The sequence below is a fragment of the Amphibalanus amphitrite genome, unplaced genomic scaffold (assembly GCF_019059575.1).
Source record: "Amphibalanus amphitrite isolate SeventyFive unplaced genomic scaffold, NRLGWU_Aamphi_draft 000108F_arrow, whole genome shotgun sequence".
In the NCBI taxonomy this organism is placed as follows: Eukaryota; Metazoa; Arthropoda; class Thecostraca; order Balanomorpha; family Balanidae; genus Amphibalanus; species Amphibalanus amphitrite.
The window spans coordinates 148302-172565 of NW_024881603.1; the positions used below are offsets into that span (position 1 = coordinate 148302).

Consider the following 24264-nt stretch of genomic DNA (forward strand, 5'->3'; position numbering starts at 1 on the left):
GCAGTCTCAAGTGAAGTTGGTGTTATTGCTGCGTATGTTATTAAAGTTTCTGTATCCGGCGTGGAGTGATATTCTAACGTTCATACTCCTTACATATGTAATCGTCATGGATATTTCATTCGACAGGCGTTTCAACCAATTAACCGCCCCACAGTGCTAAGGAGTCATCTCCCACACATCCGGAAATATCCCTTAGACACCATGTATTACGCAGTAGACGCAGAGACATTGGCTTCTGCCCAACAACCAGATAGAATATTCCGACGATCCAACAACGTACCGCGCTCTGTTCCGTCCAGTGACGAGTCCGGCCAGTCCAGTCCGGCCAGTTCGGTCCAGTGACCAGTCCGGACCAGTCAAGAGTCGGACAGCCCAGTCCGGTCCAGTGATGAGTCCGAGCCAGTCCAGTCCGGCCAGTCCGGTCCAGTGACAAGTCCGAGCCAGTCCGGACAGCCCAGTTCGGTCCAGGGACCAGTCCGGACAGCCCAGTCCGGTCGACTCACTCGGTAGCCGAGCTGGAGGCCTTTCGCGCGGTGGCGGCCAGCTCCTTGACCCGCGGGATGACCTGCTCCAGCTGCTGGTTCACCTCTGACCGCTGCGGGTCCGCCTCCTTCAGCTTCAGCTGCTTCATCACCAGACCTGACGGAGACGCGGGGGCGGGGGGGGGGGGGGGTGGGTGGGTGCTGAGTCAGACAGGGAGGGACATAACCTGGTGGGAAGAGGGCAAGAACAGCGGAGATAGGGGTGTGGGTGGGATATAACACTGAAGATGGAGGGAACAAAAGAAGACAGAAATAAGGTGAGACATCAAAAACAGTGTGATCAATGACACCCACCCTGGCACTCCTGCAGAGACCCACCCTGGCACTCCTGCAGAGAGTATGACACCTACCCTGGCACTCCTGCAGAGTATGACACCCACCCTGGCACTCCTGCAGAGACCTACCCTGGCACTCCTGCAGAGGGTATGACACCTACCCTGGCACTCCTGCAGAGACCTACCCTGGCACTCCTGCAAAGGGTATGACACCTACCCTGACACTTCTGCAGAGACCTACCCTGGCACTCCTGCAGAGAGCATGACACCTACCCTCATGGCACTCCTGCAGAGTATGACACCTACCCTGGCACTCCTGCTGCAGAGACCTACCCTGGCACTCCTGCAGAGACCTACCTTGGTACTCCTGCAGAGACCCACCCTGGCACTCCTCCAGAGAGCATGACACCTACCCTCATGGCACTCCTGCAGAGTATGACACCTACCCTGGCACTCCTGCTGCAGAGACCTACCCTGGCACTCCTGCAGAGAGTATGACACCTACCCTGGCACTCCTGCAGAGACCTACCCTGGCACTCCTGCAGAGGGTATGACACCTACCCTGGCACTCCTGCAGAGTACGACACCTACGCTGACACTCCTGCAGAGACCTACCCTGGCACTCCTACAGAGACCTACCCTGGCACTCCTGCAGAGACTCACCCTGGCACTCCAGCGGAAAGTATGACACCTACCCCGGCACTCCTGCAGAGACCCACCCTGGCACTCCTGCAGAGACCTACGCTGGCACTCCTGGAGAGAGTATGACATACCCTGACACTCCTGCAGAGTATTACACCTGCCCTGACACTCCTGCAGAGAGTATGACATCTACCCTGTCACTCCTGCAGAGTATGACACCTACCCTGGCACTCCTGCAGAGTATGACATCTACCCTGGCACTCCTGCAGAGTATGACACCCACCCTGGCAGTGTCAGAAAAGTGGCCGGTTTCTCAATTTTTTTGAACTTGGAAGATTTGTTCTGTGATATTTTTCACTGCTAATAATCACTTTTTTTGTTCCGTCACTGACTAAGTATCAACTGCAACTGGGCATCACAGGACTGAAAGGGAAACTTACTAAAGAAACATGTTAATCGAAAATTTGACATTGTGCTTTGTTCTGTTTTCAGATCTCAAAAGCAGCAAGCAAGCATCCTGCAAGTACTATTGAAACAGATAAGAAGCAGTTACTCCACAATTTCACCATGCAATCATCATAATTGGATCAATTAAAATGCCAGTCATTCATTACTTTCCAAAGTTGAGGTGCTTACAAGATTGAAGTATTGACAAACCATGTCAAACTATCCAGCAAGTTTTAAAACAAGCGTGAAGGAATGAATCCAGTATACGTGCCTTGAATGTATGCTATTGAGTGTGTTTGTGAAATAAATAAATGTTTCCATTCCATCACATTTCTCCTGGTTTGTCTACGAATGAGAATCAGATGTTTACGAAAGAGAATCAGCCCGTGACAGGATGATACCTACCATCCAATTCAACCATGATCACCTGCATGTCACGTGCACGGAATGAGGTTAGATGCTTCTTACGATAAATCAATATTACCACGAACAACCACCCATACCAATACCTACGACTTGAATGGCAAGTCCTCAGTCCCAGCCTCACCACAACGTCTTTGCACAATGCACAATCCACACCACGTTTATGGATACACTGCCATTCCTTTTGCGTATTCTTTCATCAAATCAGTAACTACCGATTTCCTGCTTTCTCGTCCACTATTGGGCAGGAAACGATTTTTATGCAGGAAACACTGATATCACAAAAAAATAAACATTACTTTTGACCGTGATGCGCATTATTTGTCGAATTTCCCAAAAGACGGTCGCTTTTGCCCGTTCAGTGAGGCTGCCATATCCTCATAACGGCATTTCAATGGCAGTGCATTTCTCAGTTTACCATATTCTTGTTCCGTGACACGGAACAAAAGTAAGGGTAGAATAAAGGTTGAAGTAGGCTTGCAGTCGGTTCAAATTAGGTATAGCATCATAGATTGTTCCATTCTGATTGTTTCTATGTCAAATTTTTATATTTTTATGGACGTTTTCATATAGTTTTATTGAAACGCCGTGACCATGTTTCGTCACGGAACAACTCATTTAATTTGGAACGTTTAAGCAATCTCGACTTGTATTTATAAAAAATTGGGTACCGTTAGAATCGTTGAGAGACGGCGCTTTTCATAGCATAAAATTATTGCCCAGTTGATGCCGATTGCAGGTATAATACCGACATATGCTGATATCACTTTTACATGAAGTAATGTTTGTCTAGGGCATAAAATCCCTTTGCTTATTAATATATTATTTGAAATAAAGCAGCCAGATTGAGGTCGAATATTCATTTATTTTAGATTCTTTTTAAATATGATATGCTATTTTGAAGTTTTCATCAATTTGAATCATTTTTATCAAATTGAAAACCAGTAAAGAGGAAATCCCTTTCCTCTAATTTCCCTCGCCGAGTCATCCTCCGCGCCATTTCTCAAGGCTCGAGGTGCGAGGCGTCCGTTTCAGTTTGGGCAAGCGCGTGGGCCGTGGGCAATTATCTATTATTGATTACATATAATCATTTGTGGCATGGTTTTTGGGGGTTGTCTTGCACAAGACCTTTTTTCTTTAAGTGCTGGCATGTTTTTGTGTCTTTGTGGTTCGTTATTTGTTGGTTATTTGCTTCAAGCTGGATTGCGTCAAATTTGTCAAACTTGCATTATATCAATATAGGTATGGGTAGGTACAAGGCCATTTATACTGATACTATCTAGGTAGGTAGGTACCAGTCCACTTGGCTATGTTTTGATTTTGCTTAAAGGTATTTCAAATAGTATTTCAATATACTTAGCAGTTTTTGTTTCATGTGAAAATGTGTCATTTGAAAAGCATTTTCTGGATGTTGTGTATATTTTTATATCCCATTCATTTTTCTCACTGCATTCACAATTTTAAGAATTATTTGTATATTTTCCATTATGAATAATTTTGAGCATCAGTGGTCATCCATTACCTGCATGTCCAGATTTGCTAACTAATTACAAATAAGTCTAACACTTGGGCTGTAAGGCCACAACCTGCTGCGTTCCTTGAACCCTTATTTTATATCTAGAAGCTGCTGTTTCTGACTGAGACTCTGGCAAGTATCTTGTATACTTAAAGCATACCTAGAACAATACGCGTGGCCCTAGCCCTACAGTGCCTTACTTTATGATTTTTGTTCCGTGAGCAGCTAAACATTTTGTTCCGCGAACTTAGATCCCCAAACCACTTTTCTGACACTGCACCCTGGCACTCCTGCAGAGAGTATGACACCTACCCTGGCACTCCTGCAGAGTATGACACCTACCCTGGCACTCCTGCACAGACCCACCCTGGCACTCCTGCAGAGAGCACGACACCAACCCTGGCACTCCTGCAGAGAGTATGACACCTACCCTGGCACTCCTGCAGAGAGTATGACACCTACCCTGGCACTCCTGCAGAGAGTATGACACCCACCCTGGCACTCCTGCAGAGAGTATGACACCTACCCTGGCACTCCTGCACAGACCCACCCTGGCACTCCTGCAGAGAGCATGACACCAACCCTGGCACTCCTGCAGAGAGTATGACACCTACCCTGGCACTCCTGCAGAGAGTATGACACCTACCCTGGCACTCCTGCAGAGAGTATGACACCTACCCTGGCACTCCTGCAGAGAGTATGACACCTACCCTGGCACTCCTGCAGAGAGTATGACATACCCTGACACTCCTGCAGAGTATAACACCTACCCTGGCACTCCTGCAGAGAGTATGACACCAACCCTGGCACTCCTGCAGAGAGTATGACACCTACCCTGGCACTCCTGCAGAGAGTATGACACCTACCCTGGCACTCCTGCAGAGAGTATGACACCTACCCTGGCACTCCTGCAGAGAGTATGACATACCCTGACACTCCTGCAGAGTATAACACCTACCCTGGCACTCCTGCAGAGAGTATGACACCTACTCTGGCACTCCTGCATAGAGTATGACACCTACCCCGGCACTCCTGCAGAGTATGACACCTACCCTGGCACTCCTGCAGAGTATGACACCTACCCTGGCACTCCTGCAGAGGCTATGACACCTACCCTGGCACTCCTGCAGAGACCTACCCTGGCACTCCTGCAGAGACCTACCCTGGCACTCCTGCAGAGACCTACCCTGGCACTCCTGCAGAGAGTATGACACCCACCCTGGCACTCTTGCAGAGGGTATGACACCCACCCTGGCACTCCTGCAGAGACCTACCCTGGCACTCCTGTAGCACGGACAGCACCTCGGCGGGCACCAGGTCCGTCAGACGAGACACGATGGCCGGCACAAACTTCCCAGAGGCGTGCAGCATGTTCCCTGCGGACGGAGACGGAGGGGAGAGAGGTCCAACGTCAGCCCGCGGTCGGCGCGGGCAATACGTCCGATCAGAGACCAGCACTGTGTTCACAGAAACTGGTCACTGCGCAGTGTGCGTCCACAACGCCGCCCGCGGTAGATGGCGTCCAGACCTCTCAGAGTGAGCAGTGTTCCGCATCGGCACTAACGCCGTGCCACACTAACTGGCGAACGTTTTGTTAGAGGTACACTCACTAACCGGTGAACGTTTGGTAGAGCACCAGGGCGGCCAGATGTAGCGTCAGAGCCGAGTCCGTCGAGCCGGCCAGCTGCTCCAGGAGACACTGAACGTGCGCCCTCTGCTGCTGTCTGTCAGCACATACAGACAGAGACACAGACACAGACACAGTCAGCACACACAGACACACAGACACAGTCAGCACACACAGACACACAGTCACAGTCAGCACACACAGACACACAGTCACAGTCAGCACACCACACTCCGGTTGGTAGGCACTTAACGTAAAAACCCTGCGTACCTTCAATGTATCCGAAGGGTGGGACTTTTCAATAGCAAAAATCACTATTCTTTAAAATGATTTTCTATTGAAAATCCCAACCTGATATTGTGGTCTGTAACCGCTCCTCACCCAGTCTGTGCGCTCAACTGTCAAGGACTCCACTTCCCACAACACGGCTCCCAATCCCAGCGAGACACCAGCGTGTCTCCCTGCTATTCCCCCAGCACACCCTGCTCACCGGTCCTTTTTGCGGTCCTGTTTCTTCAGCATGACGCCGCAGGTGGCCAGCGCCGGCTCGAGCGCCGCGTCAAAGTCGCTCAGCTCGGCGGCCGTCAGCGCCTTGTGCAGCTTCAGCAGGTCGGGCGCCATGTCCTGCGGCAGCTTGTTGAGGATCTTCACTCGGGCCTGGCCACAGAAGAGGACGGGTCAGCCACTGCTGGGTACCGGGGGACCGGGGGGAGCAGACCGGTGGGACAACGCACAGCGCGACAGCCGCTCACGGGACCACTACAGATCCCGACTGGCACCACACTGACGCGGCGGCGAGTCTATGGACCGTCTCTTGAGCGTTACATAGGCACTGGTCCCACTGTCTTCCCCCGCACGGCCGCCGGGCCGGTGCGGTCGCTTACCTCTGCCGACAGCTCCTTGTTCTCGTCATACTGGACGTTGTTGTCGGCGGCGGCGTGCTGGAACAGCTCGTTCACCAGCTCGGCGCACAGGGTGCGCTGCAGGTGCTTCAGCAGCTGGGCACTCGTGTCGGGCGCGAACTGGAACCGCCACGGTGACGGGAGACAGCGGGTGATCAGACACCCCGGATTGAGACAGTGCCATAAGACAGCCAGTGACAAAACATTGCGGACTGAAACCACGGATGGAAGCTAGTGATTGGCTAGATACCACAAACTGATAGCGGAACGATGACCGACTACTTACCAACGGACCAAGGACCTGTCGGTTCCAGAGATACTAAACCGCCCCTCCCATCTCCTTCCATCCGCCCCAACTCACGTCGGCGGCGCCCTTCTGGAAGAGCCGAATGTTGAGCGCCATGCAGGCCACCTTGTCCTGGAAGTCGCCAAAGTTCCTGCGCCGGGCCTGGCCGGCGTTGGCGAGCACGGCCTGGTGTTCCACCATCAGGACCTCCTGGTACTTCTTGGTCAGAGGCCTGCCGCGGCGAAAACGGTAAGGGGAGGCGTCAGTTATAGGCAGGATAGAGAGGACAGATACGTCAGATACGTCAGTGCGCACATACTGGCATTTCTTGGACAGAGGCCTGTCGCGGCGACAGCGGCGAGGGAAAGATCGAAGGCATGCTCGTCTTTACGAAGATACAAACAATCGCCCACCCCCGGAGACCGCCGACAATGACAAATGAGCAGGGTCGGACACCTGACTCCGCGTCCCGCCGTGAGACAGCCACTGACACCAGCTGCAGCAGCCCGCTCAGGTCCGTGTCGTTTCACTGTGACCCGGCCCGGCCCGGCGGCCGGCTCACCTGTACAGGAAGCGGGCGATGTCGGGCGCCAGCTCCTCGGGGGCGTCCTCCAGCGCCGGGTGGGCGGCCAGACTCTCCTCCAGCTCGGCCACGCTGAGGAACGGCAGCTCGCGGCCGTCCTGAGGCGCAGACACACAGTCTCAGTGAATAACACAGTGGTACTACACCCTCCATCCACAGGGTACAGCACCCCAGTGGAACACCCGGCGGCGGCACCCCGGGTTCAGCTCCCATCCGTTATCCCTCTCCGGCGGCGGTTCCACCCCCGATCCCGGTCCCCAGTCCGGCGGGCTCCCTCCCCTCGCCCACCTCCGCCGCCGGCCGCTCGTCCTCCGAGTCGGACTCGTGGCCCTTCTTCATGTACTTCTTCTTGGTGGACTTGGTCTTGGTCTCGCGGCCCTGGGTGCCGCCGCCGGCCTTTCCGCCGGCCGCCTTCTTGCGCCGGTCGTCCTTTCGGTCGCGTTTGGTGTCGTCCGTGTCCCTGATTCGGTTCGAGGTGGTTGTCTGCTTGGGCGGGTACCGGCCCGACCCAATGTCCTGGAGGCACCGAAAGACGGCGACCGTCAGTCAACCAGGCACGGCTCAGAGTGACGACACGGGCCGAGACAACCAGGCACGGCTCAGAGTGACGACACGGACCCAGACAACCAGGCACGGCTCAGAGTGACACGGACCGAGACAACCAGGCACGGCTCAGAGTGACACGGACCGAAACAACCAGGCACGGCTCAGAGTGACGACACGGACCGAGACCTTCATCTGAAGACAGGGCTCTCAGACATGTCAACAGACATGTGCTTGGATCCGGAAAAATGGATCTGAGATCCGATCCCATGGATCCCGATCCGAGATCCATTCAGATCATAGATCCAACCCCTCAATTTTGTCGAGAGATCTACTGGGATCATAGATCTGACCCTTCAACTTTGTCGAGAGATCCACTCGGATCATAGATCTGGCTCCCCAATTTTGTCGTGAGATCCATTGGGATCATAGCTCAAAGGTGCTCAAAATGTTAACAACTTTCTTTCATAAGAAGTTATGAATACCAAAGTATGGTTAGAAACAAACAATCTTATACAAAGGCCATATTAGTAAAGGCATCCAGTTACGTTATACAGAATACAAAATAAAGGAGGCTCATGACGGTCACAACTTGAGAGAATTGAGTGACATGAAGATTGTTCTGTTCACATACCAACAGAAAAGTTTGCATTAACAATTAACATAGACTTAGAGGTAAGTCAAAGTAATGACTAATGAACAATACATTACTAGGTACCTGCCACATCACAATTCATGTTGGAATCTACATAATGACATTGAAAAGACAATCTTGCATAAGACAACCATGAGGCTTTCCAGTTTCCAGCTAACACAATTGATTGATAAACAATAAAAGATGATACTGATTACTGACACATGTGGCTCGGTTAGGTAAAGGTATCTATATTACTATTTGAACAGGATCCATCTGTCTGTCTGTCTGTTTGTCCGCCACGCCGTGTAGTGGGTTCAATTTAGCCGGCCTACAGGGCAGACGGTATATCGTAGGGGGCTGAAATTTGCACACCTTATAGGTGACAGAGCGGGTCAGCGCCTTTTCTAGGTTTCGGCTCGCTGGGGTGCACGGTTCGCGCGTGGCGGGCGCCGGAAGAACGCCAATGAAATTTTGATCGGTTCATATATCTTCATTGAGAGCCGGGGTCGACAAACTTTGTGAGCTAAATGCATGCCGATCGGCGGCGGGTGCCTCGCATTGGCGGATGGGCAAGTTTTAATTTGAATAAATAGTGGCGAGAGATTGTGTAGATTTTCGTTGAATGGCAACAGTTTGTGATAGGAATTTACAAATGCACCGCGTTTGTCGCAATGCGTCACATTTGTCCCAAGGCTCCATCTTCGTCGCAAATCGCACAGTTTTGTCAAATATAGTCCGATATGGGTGCAATTTGGTGCCAGGATGCATACTCACCCAACAGGTTCAGATGCGCCGCATTTGACGCCATGCGCCACATTTGTCACAATGCGCCATTTCCGACAAATACGATTAAGCGTAATGGAATGGCACGAAGATGAGCAGGGCTAGAAGCACTTTCAAAGTATGATTCTTTTTTTAGTGACCTGACATGACCCAGCGGTATTGGTAGGGGTAGGGGTAGGGGTAGTGGTAGGGGTAGTGGTAGGGGTAGTGGTAGGGGTAGTGGTAGGGGTAGTGGTAGGGGTAGGGGTAGTGGTAGAGATAGGGGTAGGGGTAGTGGTAGGGGTAGTGGTAGGGGTAGTGGTAGGGGTAGGAGTATGGGTAGTAGTAGTGGTAGGGGTAGGGGTAGGGGTAGATGTAGTGGTAGGGGTAGGGGTAGGGGTAGTGGTAGGGGTAGGGGTAGTGGTAGGGGTAGTGGTAGGGGTAGTGGTAGTGGTAGGGGTAGTGGTAGGGGTAGGGGTAGGGGTAGTGGTAGGGGAAGGGGTAGTGGTGGAGGCAAAAGTTGAACAGTGGCCCGGGCTGATCCCAGCTGGACGAGAGGTGACCTATGTGACCTGGCCTGACCCAAAGTGACCGGGGCTGACCCCTTTGACCCGTATTGACCCCGTATCACCCAAATTTCATCCAACAATGCCCTCAGAACAGTTCTTTTTTAAATTCTCTTCACATTTCCGTCCATATCTATGCTTCTAGACAACACATCGACATGAATCAAACACCATTCGAAAGCAAATTGGCTGGTGCCGCAATTTTTACCTACCACGCAGCAAAGCAAGTGGCGCAGCCGCTTGTCTATATTACTATTTGAGGAGGGTGCGTCTGTCCGTTACCGAGGTCCCGACTTTGTGGTGCTTTGCGTGGACTACAGGCCAGACCGTTGCACCTAGCCCGGTGAAATTTGCACAACTCATAGATCAAGGATGCGCGACGTGCCTTTGAGGGGTCTGGGCTCGATCGGGTCGATAGGGAGCGCGTGGCGCGTGCCCAAAAAGTGCAAATTCGCGTCATAGACTTTACATGTATTAATCGGCGTGCGAAATCGGGCGAAAACGGCCAATTTTGGCCGACACGGGTCCGGTCCCGGTGCTATATCTTGGTGGCCAGGGGTCCGACCGGCACGGGAAAAACAGCATCGTGTAGAGAATCGAACGGGCTATTGAATGGTGTGCGGTGCAGGGGATGGCACGCGCCACGTACACCGGGAGGGCACTTTTATGTGGAAAATTGACGTTTTGGACGGATTTTGGAATTAATTTTATTTTTGGGTGACCGTTAAATGGAGCGAGTTGAAACAACGCCTATTTGCAAAAGAAATGTACCGCCTCTCATATAAAAATTGTGAAAAGCTAATTGATCCAAATCAAGGTGGTGCAAATCACAGGAGAAAATGGTGTTTGTCAATTTTGTGCCACTTTATTAATCACACGGGGTTTGCTGCATAACCTGATACCTTTGGCAATTGAATATGGTACCATTGGATAGAGCATTCAATTCTGTCCAATATTCACTCTTCATTTTTGCATGATTAGCAACAGTATCCTTAAAAATGTAAATGTTCCAAACCATTACATTGTCATTTTTAGCGAAATTCATCGATGGCCCTCAAAAGACTTCGCGCCAGTTTTCGAATCATTCTAAAGCAGAACGCATGATAATACGACACGGGCACCTCGATGCGATGTATCTTTTTGTTTTCTTACAAAATGCTTGGCCGTCAAAAAGCAATCGAACGAAATGGATATCTATCAACCAAATCGACACAGACCAACCCAATACCCACGGGTCAAAAAATCCCCCCTTCGCGTTGCGGAGCACGCGGGTAACCCTAGTTTCAATCTATTTAAAGAAATATTTGATTACGGAGCGAGCGAAGCGAGCGTAGTCTTTCCTTAGATTAACGGAAATTTCTGAGTATGAGCGGCCGGCCGGCCGGCCGTGGTCACGCTTTTGCGAGGCTTATATCTCAGCAAGCACTTGACCGATTTACATGCGGTAATTTTTGTAGGGTAGCTTCATTCCTTCTACCAAGTATTGGACTATTCCCGATGCATGTGGGTGACCCCTTATGCACGTGCCACGTGCAAAACGAAGAGGTGTCAGTTTTGTAATTGTTGCAATATCTCGGTAACTACTTGGCCGATTGCGCTGAAAGTTGGAATGCAGGTAGGCACCCACTAGGCACTGCATATCCATGTGCCAGAGTTAGGGTGCTGCTGCACGTGCGCACGTGCAGGGGTCGTTTCCAGATCTCGAGAACGGCTGGAACGATTGCGCTCAAATTTGGTACACGGTTAGGCACCAGTTAGTAGGGTGCCGTGCACAAGTCAGTTGGGACCCATTTTGCACGTGCGCACGTGCAGGGTGCCGCTCCCAGATCTCGAGAACGGCTGGGCCGATTGTGCTCAAATTTGGCACATCGCTAGAGGCCGGTTAGTAATGTGCCGTGCACAAGTCAGTTGGAGGTACCCACTCGAAATTTCGCACGTGCAAGGCCCACCCTCTCGCTCGCTCCGTTAGTCGCCCCAAAAGGCGTTATACTGGTAAAATAAACTGAGATATAAACAATAGTATAAAAATATTCAACAGCCTGCGGAAGCGATGGGAAGCGAAATATCAATTGTAATGGCCTTGGATATCTACCACTGAACTCTATAATGATATCTACCGTAAAATGATTATTCAGTTTCCAAACAGAACTCGTGACGTCATTTCAAATAACAAATGAGCTAAGCGTTCTACCTTCGAGAATAATTAAAATAAATAAATAATCAAACTGGAAATTCCAAAGTCTGGAGTTTTTTTTTCAAAAGAATGTTCCTTTTTTCTGCCTCACATAATTTTACGATACGATTGTTTGTGAATATCATCTTTGTAGCGTTGAATTTAATGACGTAAACGTAAGCTGAAACGGTATTACATGGCCCTGAGCCGGGTGTGCGCCTTGCATCTTTATTTTATTCACTTTTCAAAAGAATTACAATATCTTACGTCATTAGTTTAAAGGGTCTATTTCGGGGAATCTTTTGGAATCATTACGGTTTTAGTCAAATAAGATTTTTCATTGGTCAAATGATAATGACTTAATAAAACAATATTACCAAAACGTGAGCTGTGAATTTCGTTTGTCTTTTTTGGGAGGCTCTCATAACGCAAGCATGCAGCATGGCACCATACGTGGCACGATGCCAAAAAAGTAGGTAATCTAAAGAATTTGATGCCATTTTTGAACTTGTAATTTTATTAGGAAAGTATTAGAGGTTGGTTGCTATTCTTACTAAATCGAAATTGTGTTGCACATACACAATTTCGTATGATAGCTCATACGAACATTCTGGATTGGGATTTCATACCTGGCAGAAGTGGATTGCTGGATTATTTTTAACAAAACTGACCTAACTGGCTTCCAGGTTTGATTTCCTAACATCTGTCCATAGGCGGCGGAACAGGGGGGGGGGGGGGGTGGCACCAGGGTACAGTGCCCCCCATAGATTTTGGCATTTTAACATTAGCCCTACTGGCGTTGCGTGGAAAGAATGGGACCAAAATGAAAATCTGCAGTGCCCTGCTGCCACTGCATCTGTCTGTACTGTTTGTTCATTGAATTAAAGTGGCTGTAGCTTGTTGATAAGATTGTCATCAGTGCTGTCATGAAAGAGTTACAATTGGTCACAAAAAGTAGCAATGTGTATTAGGGTGGCACTTAGCAATAGGGTGAATTTTATGTTATCCGATTTTTAGGCGTGCGGGTAGTTTTCTGGTTCCATTCCCGTAAAAAATAATGTGTGCAAAATAATTTTGAAAAATATTGATATTTAGGGGTCGCGAATTGAGGTCAAAGTTGGCAGTTTTGGGGGAAAAAATCAACTTTTTGGAAACTACTTTAAACCTATTTGGAATGACATATATGGTCATTAAGCGTCATATCCGACGTATTTTGACCTTTATTTGTATAACAATTGCTTATCCCATCACTTCCGGTCGATCGTAGCCAGTCCAGGTCACGCCAAGACAGGTCTGATCTGGGCTGTTTTACCCATGTCAGGCCTGTTTTTGGCCTGCGACCGGTGCCTTCTCTCTCACAGTGGAGGTCATATCCTCTTATGAGTGTGAGGAGTGAACGGTCTCTCCTGTTCCAAAGGGAGGACGAGCCCCACAGTTCTATCGGTTCTTGAGACATGCTCCTTTTCTGTCAAAGAGAATGTGAAGAAGTTGGAGCCAGCCTATCGCCGGCGGGGGAAAGCAGAGGCGAGAGTGGGCATTGAGCTGCGCTGGTTTATTGTGCTTTCGGGATGCTCTTCCGCGGGCGCTTCTTCCGACTCTACATAGTGCCAGTGCCAGCAACAGACTTACCCGGCCGTCGCGGCGCGCACACGGAGGGAACGTCTTTGACGATGGCGACCATGAGAGAGAAACGTCGACTCACACTCCCAAGCGCATGCGGGCGAGTGGACGTCCCCAACAGTGAGCTGGCCTCGACCGGGCCAAACTGCCCAACCGTAATGTGTGAAGAACACGTGAGCCTGTTATCAACTGCGGCACGGAACTTCTGATACGGCTCCGGCTGAACCGCGAATCCTGAACCGCGAGAGAAGGAGCGTCGACCGATTCTAGGTCCTGGTGATGGGGGGGGGGGATTAGGGTGGCCAAGCTCCTCGCCGTTCCCAAACTCCCCTCCATCCAAGCACAGGAGGCCATGCTCACAGCGCTGGGAGGCTAGGAACTGGAGAAGCGAAACTGCGGCCTTTTGCTTCGACGCCACGACGGCGAACAGCACGCTGGTGAACGGTACTTTAGCCCTTATCATTTAGGGCCTTGCCCTTATCGAGCAGAAGCTGGATCGGCCCGTCCTCCAGCTGGCCTGCCGGCACCACGTGTAAGAGCTGGTCCTAGAGAAGGCCTTCTCCACCTGCCGTAGAATCTCGAGCGGCCTCTACATCCGGCTGTTTAAGAGGTTCAAAGGCGGATGGGAGTTCATGCTTCATTGACAGGATCACACCGGTGGCGTTCGCCGTCGACGACGTTCCGGAGTGGGACAAGCTGCTGGTAAGCTTCCATCGCTTCCATCGCTGGACTATGCCTAGCTCCGGGAAGACTACCGAAAACTTCTGGAGCTCTGCGTAACTGCTCTCGGTGGAGTTCCAAGCACGGCATCCGTTTCTCCGCCTCAGAGTACTCCACTGAGTTAGGTGGATGGCAAAGACCATCCGTACCGTGGATGCCTTCCTCTTCAGGGAGCGGCTCCGGCTGACGGCGGCCGAGGCCCAGGTCATCAGACGCTGTGCGCTGTTCGTTGCCTGCAAGTTCGCCGCCGCCGCCGCCGCCTGGTCTGGGACTCTACTGCCACTGCGCCGGCTCTGGACCTGACCTTCGTGAACTCGTTCTGCACCTACCCCGACAAGGAGCTGTCGAAGGCGACAGTCCCGGTCTTCGGCCGTCACCTGTAGTAATTGAGTGATCGGCTGGTGACTCTGGAGCTTTTAGACCCCGACCCTCGGGCTCAATCAAGACATGGTGCGGGCAATAGACTTGTAGGAGAGGGGACCCGCCCCGTAAGTCCTTAGTGGACACTATGAACGCCGCTCTCGCGACCGAGACGTTGGCGAGCTTCCTCACACCATCGTTCAAAAAGCTCTCAAGGATACACGACCTGGACGCGGGGCTCATCATCAATGACCAAGGCCACTGGGAGGACAGCGGCTACCAAACCGCAGCTCGTGTAGTCCGGGAGCTGCGGGTGGTGAATGACTTCACCAGGCGCGGTATGGCGCTGATGTAGGACTGGCACTCATGGAAGACAAAGATTAGCGCCAGTTCTTCCTCCATGTCGTTGAAAAGATCACATAAAACGCTAACCTGACACCCGAAGATCGACTGCAATTGCTAACCAGGCTACACACAAAGTGATCTGGGTGCCCGTTGCCCATGATACCCCTCCCTCCAATGAGGCGCCAATAATCTACTAAAGAGGAGGAACTGGAGTAGTGGAGTACATATACCAGCGTTCTGGCGTGGCCGAAGCTGCATGGAATATCAATAAACAATATGAAAATGACTAAGAAATGCCTTATTATCATCCGATTATAGCGTAATAGGAAACTCAGAAGCGATTTTAATGATATTGAAATATGCTACCAAAATCTCAATTTTTACCTTGATTCGCGACCTCTAAACATCAATATTTTCCCATAAAAATTTGCCTCCCTTATTTTTTACGGGAATGGAACCGGAAAACCACCCGCACGCATTAAAAATCAAAAATTGATTTTTAAGTGCCACCCTAATGTGTATGTTCTTGGATTATTTTAAATGTAGTACAAATGTTGTTGATTTAAATTCAAATTTAATGATGATACCTAATTATTACAACTGGTCTTAACCATTTCCACAAGTGACAATTCTCAATTGTATTGCACTGTAAGGTATTGCACTGAGGGCGCCCCGGCCGGCCTGGGCAGCCCACCTGTTTGGCGCGTCTGGCCATGGCGTCCTCGAGCGGCTGGCGCAGCTGGTCCAGCAGCCGCTCGCTGACCACCACGGAGTCGGCGAACACGTGGCCGGCGCGGCAGCTCTCCAGCAGCTGGCCGACGTCCTCTGCCGACAGGCTGGCCGGCAGCAGCGGCACCACGTCCACGAAGCTGCCCGCCAGCGCCGCCTCCTCCAGCGACACCTGGCGGTCCGCCGGTGGGAGCGAGTTAGGAGCCGCGGCCTCAGCAGCGGGCGGGAGTCAGAAACCGCGGGCTGAGGGAACGCGGGGTCAGACCCGAACAACACGGGTGAGGGGAGCACAGGGGAGCACACGGACGGGCAGAGGCGCGGCCTGCCGAGTACCGATGGCAATCATGGATCTATCCATAGGCAGAGCAGATGACGATGACCCACCATCGTACCACACTGCCAACGATCCAACCGTGCCATTGTCCCGTGTAGCTGACAATGACAGGCCTCCCCATCCTGTGTCACTGACCTTGACCTATTATACCAGGGTGTCAGTGTGTCACTGACCTTGACCTGTTCGACCCTGGTGTCAGTATGTCACTGACCTTGACCTGTTCGACCAGTGTGTCGCCCACGGCGCAGTTGGACAGGTAGCGCAGCGGCTCGTCCTTGAAGCGTCGTTTGATGAACGCCTCTGGGTCGGTGATGCCGACCCTGCGCAGAGCCTCGTACTCTGGGGACGGAAACCGCTGTGTCAGTTAAACTACACAGGTGACAGAGCCTCGTACTCTGGGGACGGACACCGCTGTGTCACTTACACAGGTGACAGAGCCTCGTACTCTGGGGACGGACACCGCAGTGTCAGATACACAGGTGACAGAGCCTCGTACTCTGGGAGAGGACACCGCAGTGTCAGATACACAGGTGACAGAGCCTCGTACTCTGGGAGAGGACACCGCAGTGTCAGATACACAGGTGACAGAGCCTCGTACTCTGGGGACGGACACCGCAGTGTCAGATACACAGGTGACAGAGCCTCGTACTCTGGGGACGGACACCGCAGTGTCAGATACACAGGTGACAGAGCCTCGTACTCTGGGAGAGGACACCGCAGTGTCAGATACACAGGTGACACAGCCTCGTACTCTAAGGATGTAATGAGGTGAAGAAGACGCGGGAGCAAACCTCCCGTACTGACGATCTAGTTAACCGTTCCGATGTTACTCGGTTTGGTCGAGGTATGAAGTTATAACGGAAACAATGGCCGATACAGCCGCTCTGGCGGCACTGTCAGGGTGGACAAGGGTAGCAATTGTTTGGGTAAGGTATGGTAGCTACAGCTGCCCCACTAACCAATGCAGCCGTTCTGGCGGTACTGGTGGTCGACGAACGCGTTCTGGGCGCTTGTGTAACACTCGGGGATGAACACGGCGCGCACGGCCGTCCGGCCGCCGGTCAGGGAGCCCTTCAGGCGGCCCGACGAGAGCAGGTCGCTCACCACGCCTGGGGAGGTAGCAGAGGAGGCGCATCAGCACACCACACCTGGAGCAGATGCAGAGCTGATCACGTCGAAACACCGCGCTCGGTAAAAAACAACACGGTGAGCAAAACCGCTGCAGTGGTTCAGAAAACAAACCCACTTATAGAAATACGCATGCTAGTGTAAGGATAACAATACCAATTAATCGCTGAATATTGACAAAAAATTGGTCATACCCGTTAAATTAAATCACCCGCCTAAGCTGTCTCGATATATCAGCAGCGCATCATAACTCTCCAGTCGCCACTAAGTCAGCCCGGGCCCCGGAGATGGTGGTGGGTGTCGGAGCACTGACTGAAGAAGAGCTGCTCCTTGATGTTGTGCCGCTGCAGCAGCTGCAGCACCGTCACCGGCCGCGTGATGGCCGACAGGGCGCCGCGTACTCGCGCCCAGTTCTGCGCCACGAACGCCTCGGTGAAGAGCGTGCGCCGGTCGTCCGGGTCCGGCTGGCCGCGGATGATGGAGCCCGTCCGGCGCAGCAGCTCCTGGGGGACGGGGAGGGGGGACGGTGAGTGGGAGCCGCAGCCCGTCCGGCGCCGCAGCTCCTGGGGGTAGGGGGGGGGAGTGCGGCGCAGCAGCTCCTGGGGGGGGGGGGAGGGGGACCGCAGCAGCTTCTGGCCCAGAAGCTGTGTTGGAATTGCGTGTTGGAATTGCGAATTTTGGTCCTGGTCCCCGAGAATAAAATCTGTCCGGAGACCCGGCCAGCTTTAAGAACACTCAACAGGAAAATAATATGTTTGGCATACTGTGACAGCTGATAAAATGTGTTATTTCAATGCTATAACTGCATGTTTAGGCGTAATAATAGCAGTTTTCATCACACAGGCTGAAAATTTAAGAGATTTCAGGTGCCGGAGTATATGTAAATTTGTAAAGGAGAACAAAATCGTTTGGACCCGACTGGGACCAGCAAATGGCCATATTTCCAACAAGGCTCCTGGTGGAGGGGAGGAGAGGGAGGGTGATTGGGGACGGCAGCCGTCCGGCGCCGCAGCTCCTGCTAGGGCCATGAGGAGAGACGGACGGAGGTGAGACGCCACTCGCGGCTGACGGAGGCGACTCTCTCTCTCTCTCGTCCCTGGCCTCTCATCCTCCTCTCGAGGAGCCCGGACGGCGCCACTCACCCGCTCGAGAAACTCGGACGGCAGGTCGTACTGCGTGGTCAGCGCGCCGATCGAGATCTCGCCGACCTGCTGCAGCTTCTCATTCACCTCCTCGGCGATACAGTCTGTCGACACACGGCCGTGCGAAAATCAGCCGCTGTATGTAGCTCCGACTAAACGGTATTTGTACGCGTGGGACTTAGCCTATAGTTTAGTGACCGGAAGAGATTGCTGTTCAGGAGTCAGTGACATTAGATAGAGCACCGAACAACCTCAGTCACAACCGCTCCGATGACGGACCGTTGATATGCGGTACCATTGACATGCAGCATTACACATTCGCCTGCCAACTGCCACAATCAAAACAGTTATATCTGAAAACGTCCAAAGAGGCAGACAAGTGAGCGAGTTCAGAAGTGTAATATCCGGACGCGCCAGCCCGCCACCGATCTACATAGAGGTCGCGCGTCAGCCAGCCACCCACCTAGGTAGACGTTGTTGATGACATATCCATTCACCAGGAAGATGGTCTTCTCCTCGTTCACCAGTTTCTGCACGCGCGCCTCCACGTGGGAAAAGTCCACATTGAGCGTCTGTGAGAGCTCCGGCAGGCCGATGCGACCTTTGAACACACGGCGGCGCCCGTCTTAACACCAGCCAGCGGAGCGGGACGGGAGACGACGGTACTCGGTAACAGTTGAGACGGGGGGTGGGGCTGGAGACGACAGTGCACTGAACTAGCAGCAAAGGCGGGGGCTGGAGCCGACTGCATAAAGCAATGAGTAAATGCAACAGAGAAGGTCTGGGAGCGACGGTAGTTACTCATTTTAACAACAGCAGAAGTGGAGTATTGATGCAGGACCACTCACTTCCCCCGACCTATCCTGTCGCCTATTCAATCCTTACCTTCACCGACAATCAGCTCATCCCTGATCCCGTCCTAGTCATAACTGACAAGCAGCCCGCCTTACCGCCGCTGACGATCAGCTCGTGATCCCGTCCTACCGCCGCTGACGATCAGCTCGTGATCTGGTCCTTACCGCCGCTGACGATCAGCTCATCCCTGATCTGGTCCTTACCGCCGCTGACGATCAGCTCGTCCCTGATCTCTCGCGAGATCTGCTCGGGCGTGATGTACTCCTTTCCGGTGCTGGTGTGCACCACATCGAGCAGGCCGAGCTCCACCAGCTTGGTGACGATCTCGATACAGTTGCGCTCTGAAAGCCTGCGGCCCGGCCGCCGTGCCGCGGGTCAGAAACGGGCCACATGCAACAGCGGAACGAGACTGCACACGGCCGATGTCACGGTGTGAGCGAGTACCTACTAACTACTGACTTCTGCAGTAATGAACTATGTGCTAGTGTGGCACTGATCTCTGTGAGTTGTGACAGTGTGGCACTGATCTCTGTGAGTTGTGACAGTGTAGTACTGATCTCTGTGAGTTGTGACAGTGTAGTACTGATCTCTGTGATAGCGTGGCACTGACTGACCTTTATGATAGTGTGGCACTGGCCTTTATGATAGAGTGGTCAGTGGTGTGGTCAGTGGTCGGTACCTCTGCGGTACCGACCTCTGTCATAGTGTGGTACCTACCTCTGTGCTGTGGAGAGCAGCTGGGCACGCTGCAAATCAGCAGCTAGACGCTTGATTTCATCCCAGTCGGAGCCCATTGTCTAAGCAGAACAGCCTGCAATGCAGAAATAGGTATGCTGTTAACTACAAAAGAAACAATAATAATGGCATATTCGCTAGCTTTATTTCAGTCTCTTTATGCTCAGTGAGTATCAGCCCTTGGCTTAGAACCAGGCTTTTTGGACGACCAACGAGCAAGAGCACTACTGAGACCGCACTAAATCATAGGCAAACTGAGACCCTGACTACCTTGTCTGGCATTATATATTGTCTCCTAAGTTATTTATTGGCAATAACTCCAAATCAAATTGGGCTAGTGAGTACCTAGCAGTCAGAAAGACCACCAGGCATCAATGGACTAAGACAGATCTGCCAAATCAAATGATATAAATATGCAGGATGATCCCTTGGCTCCTTCAACCAGCTTCATGATCTGAGCTGATCTGAGCAGTTTTGGCCTGACACAATCAAATTTTTACAAAAATTGCAATTTGGCTCTCATTATCACAGACTCACCTCTCTGCAAACCCTAATAGGAATTAGGAAACCTGTAACTTAAGCACCTAAGATTTCTTTGCAACTCTAGCCCTGGTTGGAATCGGCAGCTGTGCTGCCATCAGCACTAAGCTGAGATCCAAGACCCTGATTGGTCGAGATATGCCGGTCCTGTAGCTCAGTTGGTTAGAGCGTTGGACTCCGCGTGGTGAGAGCACGCGTTCCCGGTTATGACAGTCCGGGTTCGAAGCGCGACGGGCGCTCGACATTTATGGGCCTCCTGACAGGTATGGTTGCGGTTGGTGGCAGGCCGTAGCCAGGCGAAGTCAGCGAGGGGACCGGCCGTGCGCGGCTTTGTGCGCACGTTAAACTTTGGGCGCTGTTCGGCAGCCGGCTATTTTGTGTGCAGGGTATGACGTATTTCGCGAGCCGACGTCACAGGCGGTGACGTCGGCTCGCGCGCGAGCCGAGCGCCAACGACAAACTAACGGGAACCCTCGGACACCCTCGGGGCATAAACCGCGGAGTAGCATATTGAGCGAGTCTTATAAGGAAAATTCATATATTTTCGTTTCTCAAATGATAATCAGGGTGTCTCTTATCTTTTTACATATCATTTAGGCTTACCTAACACTTCAGTTGCCAAATATCTACAATTTATTCAAGCGAAGGTATTTTCAGTAAATATCAATGGTATAGACCGAAATCTTTTGAATAAAAACTCCAGCCAACAGAAATAAAAATAACTTAATTTATTCCAACCATTTCCTCCAAATAAACAACATAAAAACTCACTTTTACACACATCATTCATAATAAAGCATACTAACACGCCGCTTTTAACAATTGCGGCGTCGAGTGGCGCGCTGCTAGCGCTCTGAGTCTTTTTCGATCGCAGAGACCCTGCACGCGCGCGAGCACACTACGTCACGTCCGGGGGGCACAGGTATATGAAAAATCGCAGTGACGTAACACTTTTCTCGCTTCTCATTGGTCAATAGCCCGTTGCCGGGGAAACGTGCACGTATGTGAGCGCGGGCAAGAGTACTAGCCGGCCGCCGATCAGGGCTTTGGACTCTAAATTCTGCCATAGAATCGGAATTACGCGATCGGAGGGTAGAGGGCAGGGTCATCGCAACAAGCTTCGCTTAGCGGTGGCTCTGTCCTTGTGAATCCTTTCCATCAAAAGGTTCGGACTAAATTTATTTTTAAAAAAATATAGATGATGTATTACAACTTCACGCACTGTGACGTCAGACCTCTGCTGACAGCCGGCAATTCAGCTGCTGGGCCTGGGAGAGGGCAGCAGCATGTTTATTGTTTACTGAAATTCAAAATGGCTCGAAAACAGCGCATGCAAGTCAAAGCGAAGCTGGTTAGGCAGTGTTGTTAATTCCATGTTTTCTTTACATATTGTATTTAATATTTCACATGAATAGCAGTTATTTTTTTCATGGTGCAATTGCGAGTTAGCCTGAAAACAGTACCTACCTATAATTTGAAGTGCCAACACCACCCCAATTATCTATCCTGTAACTTGTTGCTATAGCCTCAGAAAATAAACCTCAGAAATGTAATGCAACCGAAGATAGGTAGTAGTAAAAAAGCATGAAAATGCTCGCTCTCCTCAACCATCTCTGGAGCACCATCCTTGAATGGCTGGCATTTCCTGTCAGCCAACTGTGAACAAACTTAGCAGTGTGGTATGGGTGGGGCTCAGGCTTATATATTCTCAGCTGACAAAGTTTGGTATTAGTAGAGCAGACGTCACACGAAGGTTTTCTAACCAAGGAGAGGCGCTATGCCTGGAGGTACTTCTTTCGGTAAAAGTATATATTAAGTCCGAGTGACTGTTTAAAGATAAAGTTTTCATATTCTTATATTATTTGACATCCTGAATCCAAAAATGATACTTATATGTCCTAGAAATATAAGGAAAACATAATCAAACCTGACCTAACCTTACCTATTTACCTACAAACCTACAACCTACAAACCTACAACCTAAAACCTACAAACCTACCAACCTAAAACCTACAACCTAACCTAAAACCTAATTTTTTTGCTATTACATATTTGTATCAACAGCGTCACAATTGTCCACTCGGACCTAATATATACTAATACCCTTCTTTCTAACAAAACCTAAACAAACCTAACCTAACCTCACCTAACCTAACCTACAAACCTACAACCTACAACCTACAAACCTACCCTACAACCTACAAACCTACAGCGCCTCTCCTTGGTTGGAAAACCTTCGTGTGGGTGTGACGTCTGCTCTACTAATGCCCAAAGTTCTGTCAGACGATTCTGACCAGGGTGGTGTTTCACCAGTTTCACCGGCGATAGCAGCACACTGCTATTCCACTTCGCGAGCTTAAGTCACACTCAAGGCCTAGGTCACACTAGTAGTGTTACAGCCAGTTAGAGAAATGGGCTTGTGCCTTGTTGACGTCTCAATGGAAACCCAACTTGACACATGTAATTTGTAAAAGCAGTGTGCTGCTACCATCCGGTGAAACACGACTTTGACTTCTGACTCTTGCTGCTTTTGCTTTGTTACAGAACTTACCTACTTCCCTGTAGCGCTAGGATGCCACAATTTATTTAATTTCTTTCCCCTGACACACTGCACTCGCCATATGGCGATCTGAGAAAATATGTTTGGTGCTGTTCTTTTGTAAGCTACTAGTACCTGATGAATGTACGTGACGTCAAATTACCATGACAACGCTCTCATCGACCAATGAGATCAGATGACTGGAACAAACTAACATGATTTCTATTCTAATCTGAACAATAAACAAAAAGGAAACAGAAACAACGCACAAGTTTCAAGACATAGCGCAAATTGTCTTAACTCATGCATAGTAAATTAAAAACTTCTGTAAACCTGTAAACAGCGTTACAACATGGTTACTGGTTACACCCAAGTTACACCCAAGATAACACCCAGTTTTTTTTCAGTGCATTTCAAATGCATTTACTGCTGTATTAGTATCACTGGGCCATGGTGTGTGCTACAAGACAATATTTACATAACACGATAATATACCACGTCTCAAACAGAATACATAGGATAGGTACAAAGTTCTCATGAGCACATGGGCGTCGCCAGAGATTTTCGGTTGGGGGGGGGGGGCAAAACCAACTTTTTGCCTTTTCCCAGTCGGTACTCACTTGTTTTACGCACCATGCGACGCGCGATGGTGCGAGTAATACGATGGTGACAAAGTTTTCCTTCTAGCTATGACATAGGTATACCTAATCGTTAAAAATTCGAAATTTTGAAATTTCTGGACAAAAACGACCGGTAAAATTACAGTGGCTACCATTGCCGACGGACAGATAGCCGACGCACTGCAGAGGGCCCCTGTTGTATTTAAACTCGCACAGAAATAAAACCGACTTCGCAAAAACAACGCTCGGCGGCCGCCCCGCGCCGCTCCCTACCGCGCTCCCTCTCGCCGACGACTCACCCAGGCCCATGTCATCCCCTATCTCACTGTGTGTCCAAGTGCACAGATGACGTCACACGAAGGGGCGGAGTCGGGGGCGGAGCCTGGCGCAACGGCCGCCATATTTGAATTTGTTTTATTAGAATGTATTCTATATTTTGGGTTTCAGTCAATTGTTATCGATAGTTTTATGAACGGTTAGCTGTAATATAAGTGATTTATCAAGAAAAAAACACATATTCTGTATGCACTTTCGATTTAAGCACGACCCGCGCCTAGATTCGAACGCACGATCTTTGGATTACGGCGCAAGCATCCTAACCACTACACTACCGCGGCGGCGTGGCGGCCGGCGGAAGGGAGGCTGCGGAGGCATGGGGGCTTTTTTACGCATT

The 24264-nt window shown here is 50.8% G+C and overlaps 1 protein-coding gene across 6 annotated transcripts; it reads right to left on the reverse strand.

Annotated features, from left to right (window-relative positions):
• Positions 1-188: 188 nt before the first annotated feature.
• On the reverse strand, positions 189-23893 carry LOC122380840 (E3 UFM1-protein ligase 1-like). Of its 6 annotated transcripts, none has more exons than XM_043364343.1 (18): positions 22984-23136; positions 19875-19968; positions 19361-19506; positions 18766-18903; positions 18303-18406; positions 17474-17663; positions 16992-17141; positions 16244-16371; positions 15664-15870; positions 7532-7759; positions 7223-7341; positions 6736-6892; positions 6357-6494; positions 5963-6129; positions 5460-5569; positions 5120-5221; positions 473-639; positions 189-353 (listed from the first exon to the last, which is right to left on the reverse strand). In XM_043364343.1, exons 2-17 carry the CDS (start codon positions 19949-19951, stop codon positions 500-502), a joined length of 2301 nt encoding a protein of 766 aa, XP_043220278.1. In that variant the 5' UTR covers positions 19952-19968; positions 22984-23136; the 3' UTR covers positions 189-353; positions 473-499. The 6 variants fall into 6 exon arrangements, with proteins under 6 accessions (XP_043220278.1, XP_043220273.1, XP_043220275.1 ...); XM_043364338.1 differs by adding an exon at positions 21900-22099 and having other exon boundaries at positions 189-639; positions 22984-23135; XM_043364340.1 differs by lacking the exon at positions 22984-23136 and adding an exon at positions 23865-23893 and having other exon boundaries at positions 189-639.
• Positions 23894-24264: the final 371 nt, after the last annotated feature.

What these genes read in the sequence shown, in the direction of transcription:
- LOC122380840 (XM_043364340.1), bottom strand. Translation starts at nt 19,951, where the DNA reads ATGGGCTCCGACTGGGATGAAATCAAGCGTCTAGCTGCTGATTTGCAG. An exon ending in CACTGGTCGAACAGGTCAAG is followed by an intron (nt 15,871 to 16,243) that starts GTCAGTGACATA and finishes GCGGACCGCCAG; the next exon opens with GTGTCGCTGGAGGAGGCGGC. An exon ending in CGTGCTACAGGAGTGCCAGG is followed by an intron (nt 640 to 5,119) that starts GTAGGTCTCTGC and finishes CGTCTCCGTCAG; the next exon opens with GTCTGGTGATGAAGCAGCTG.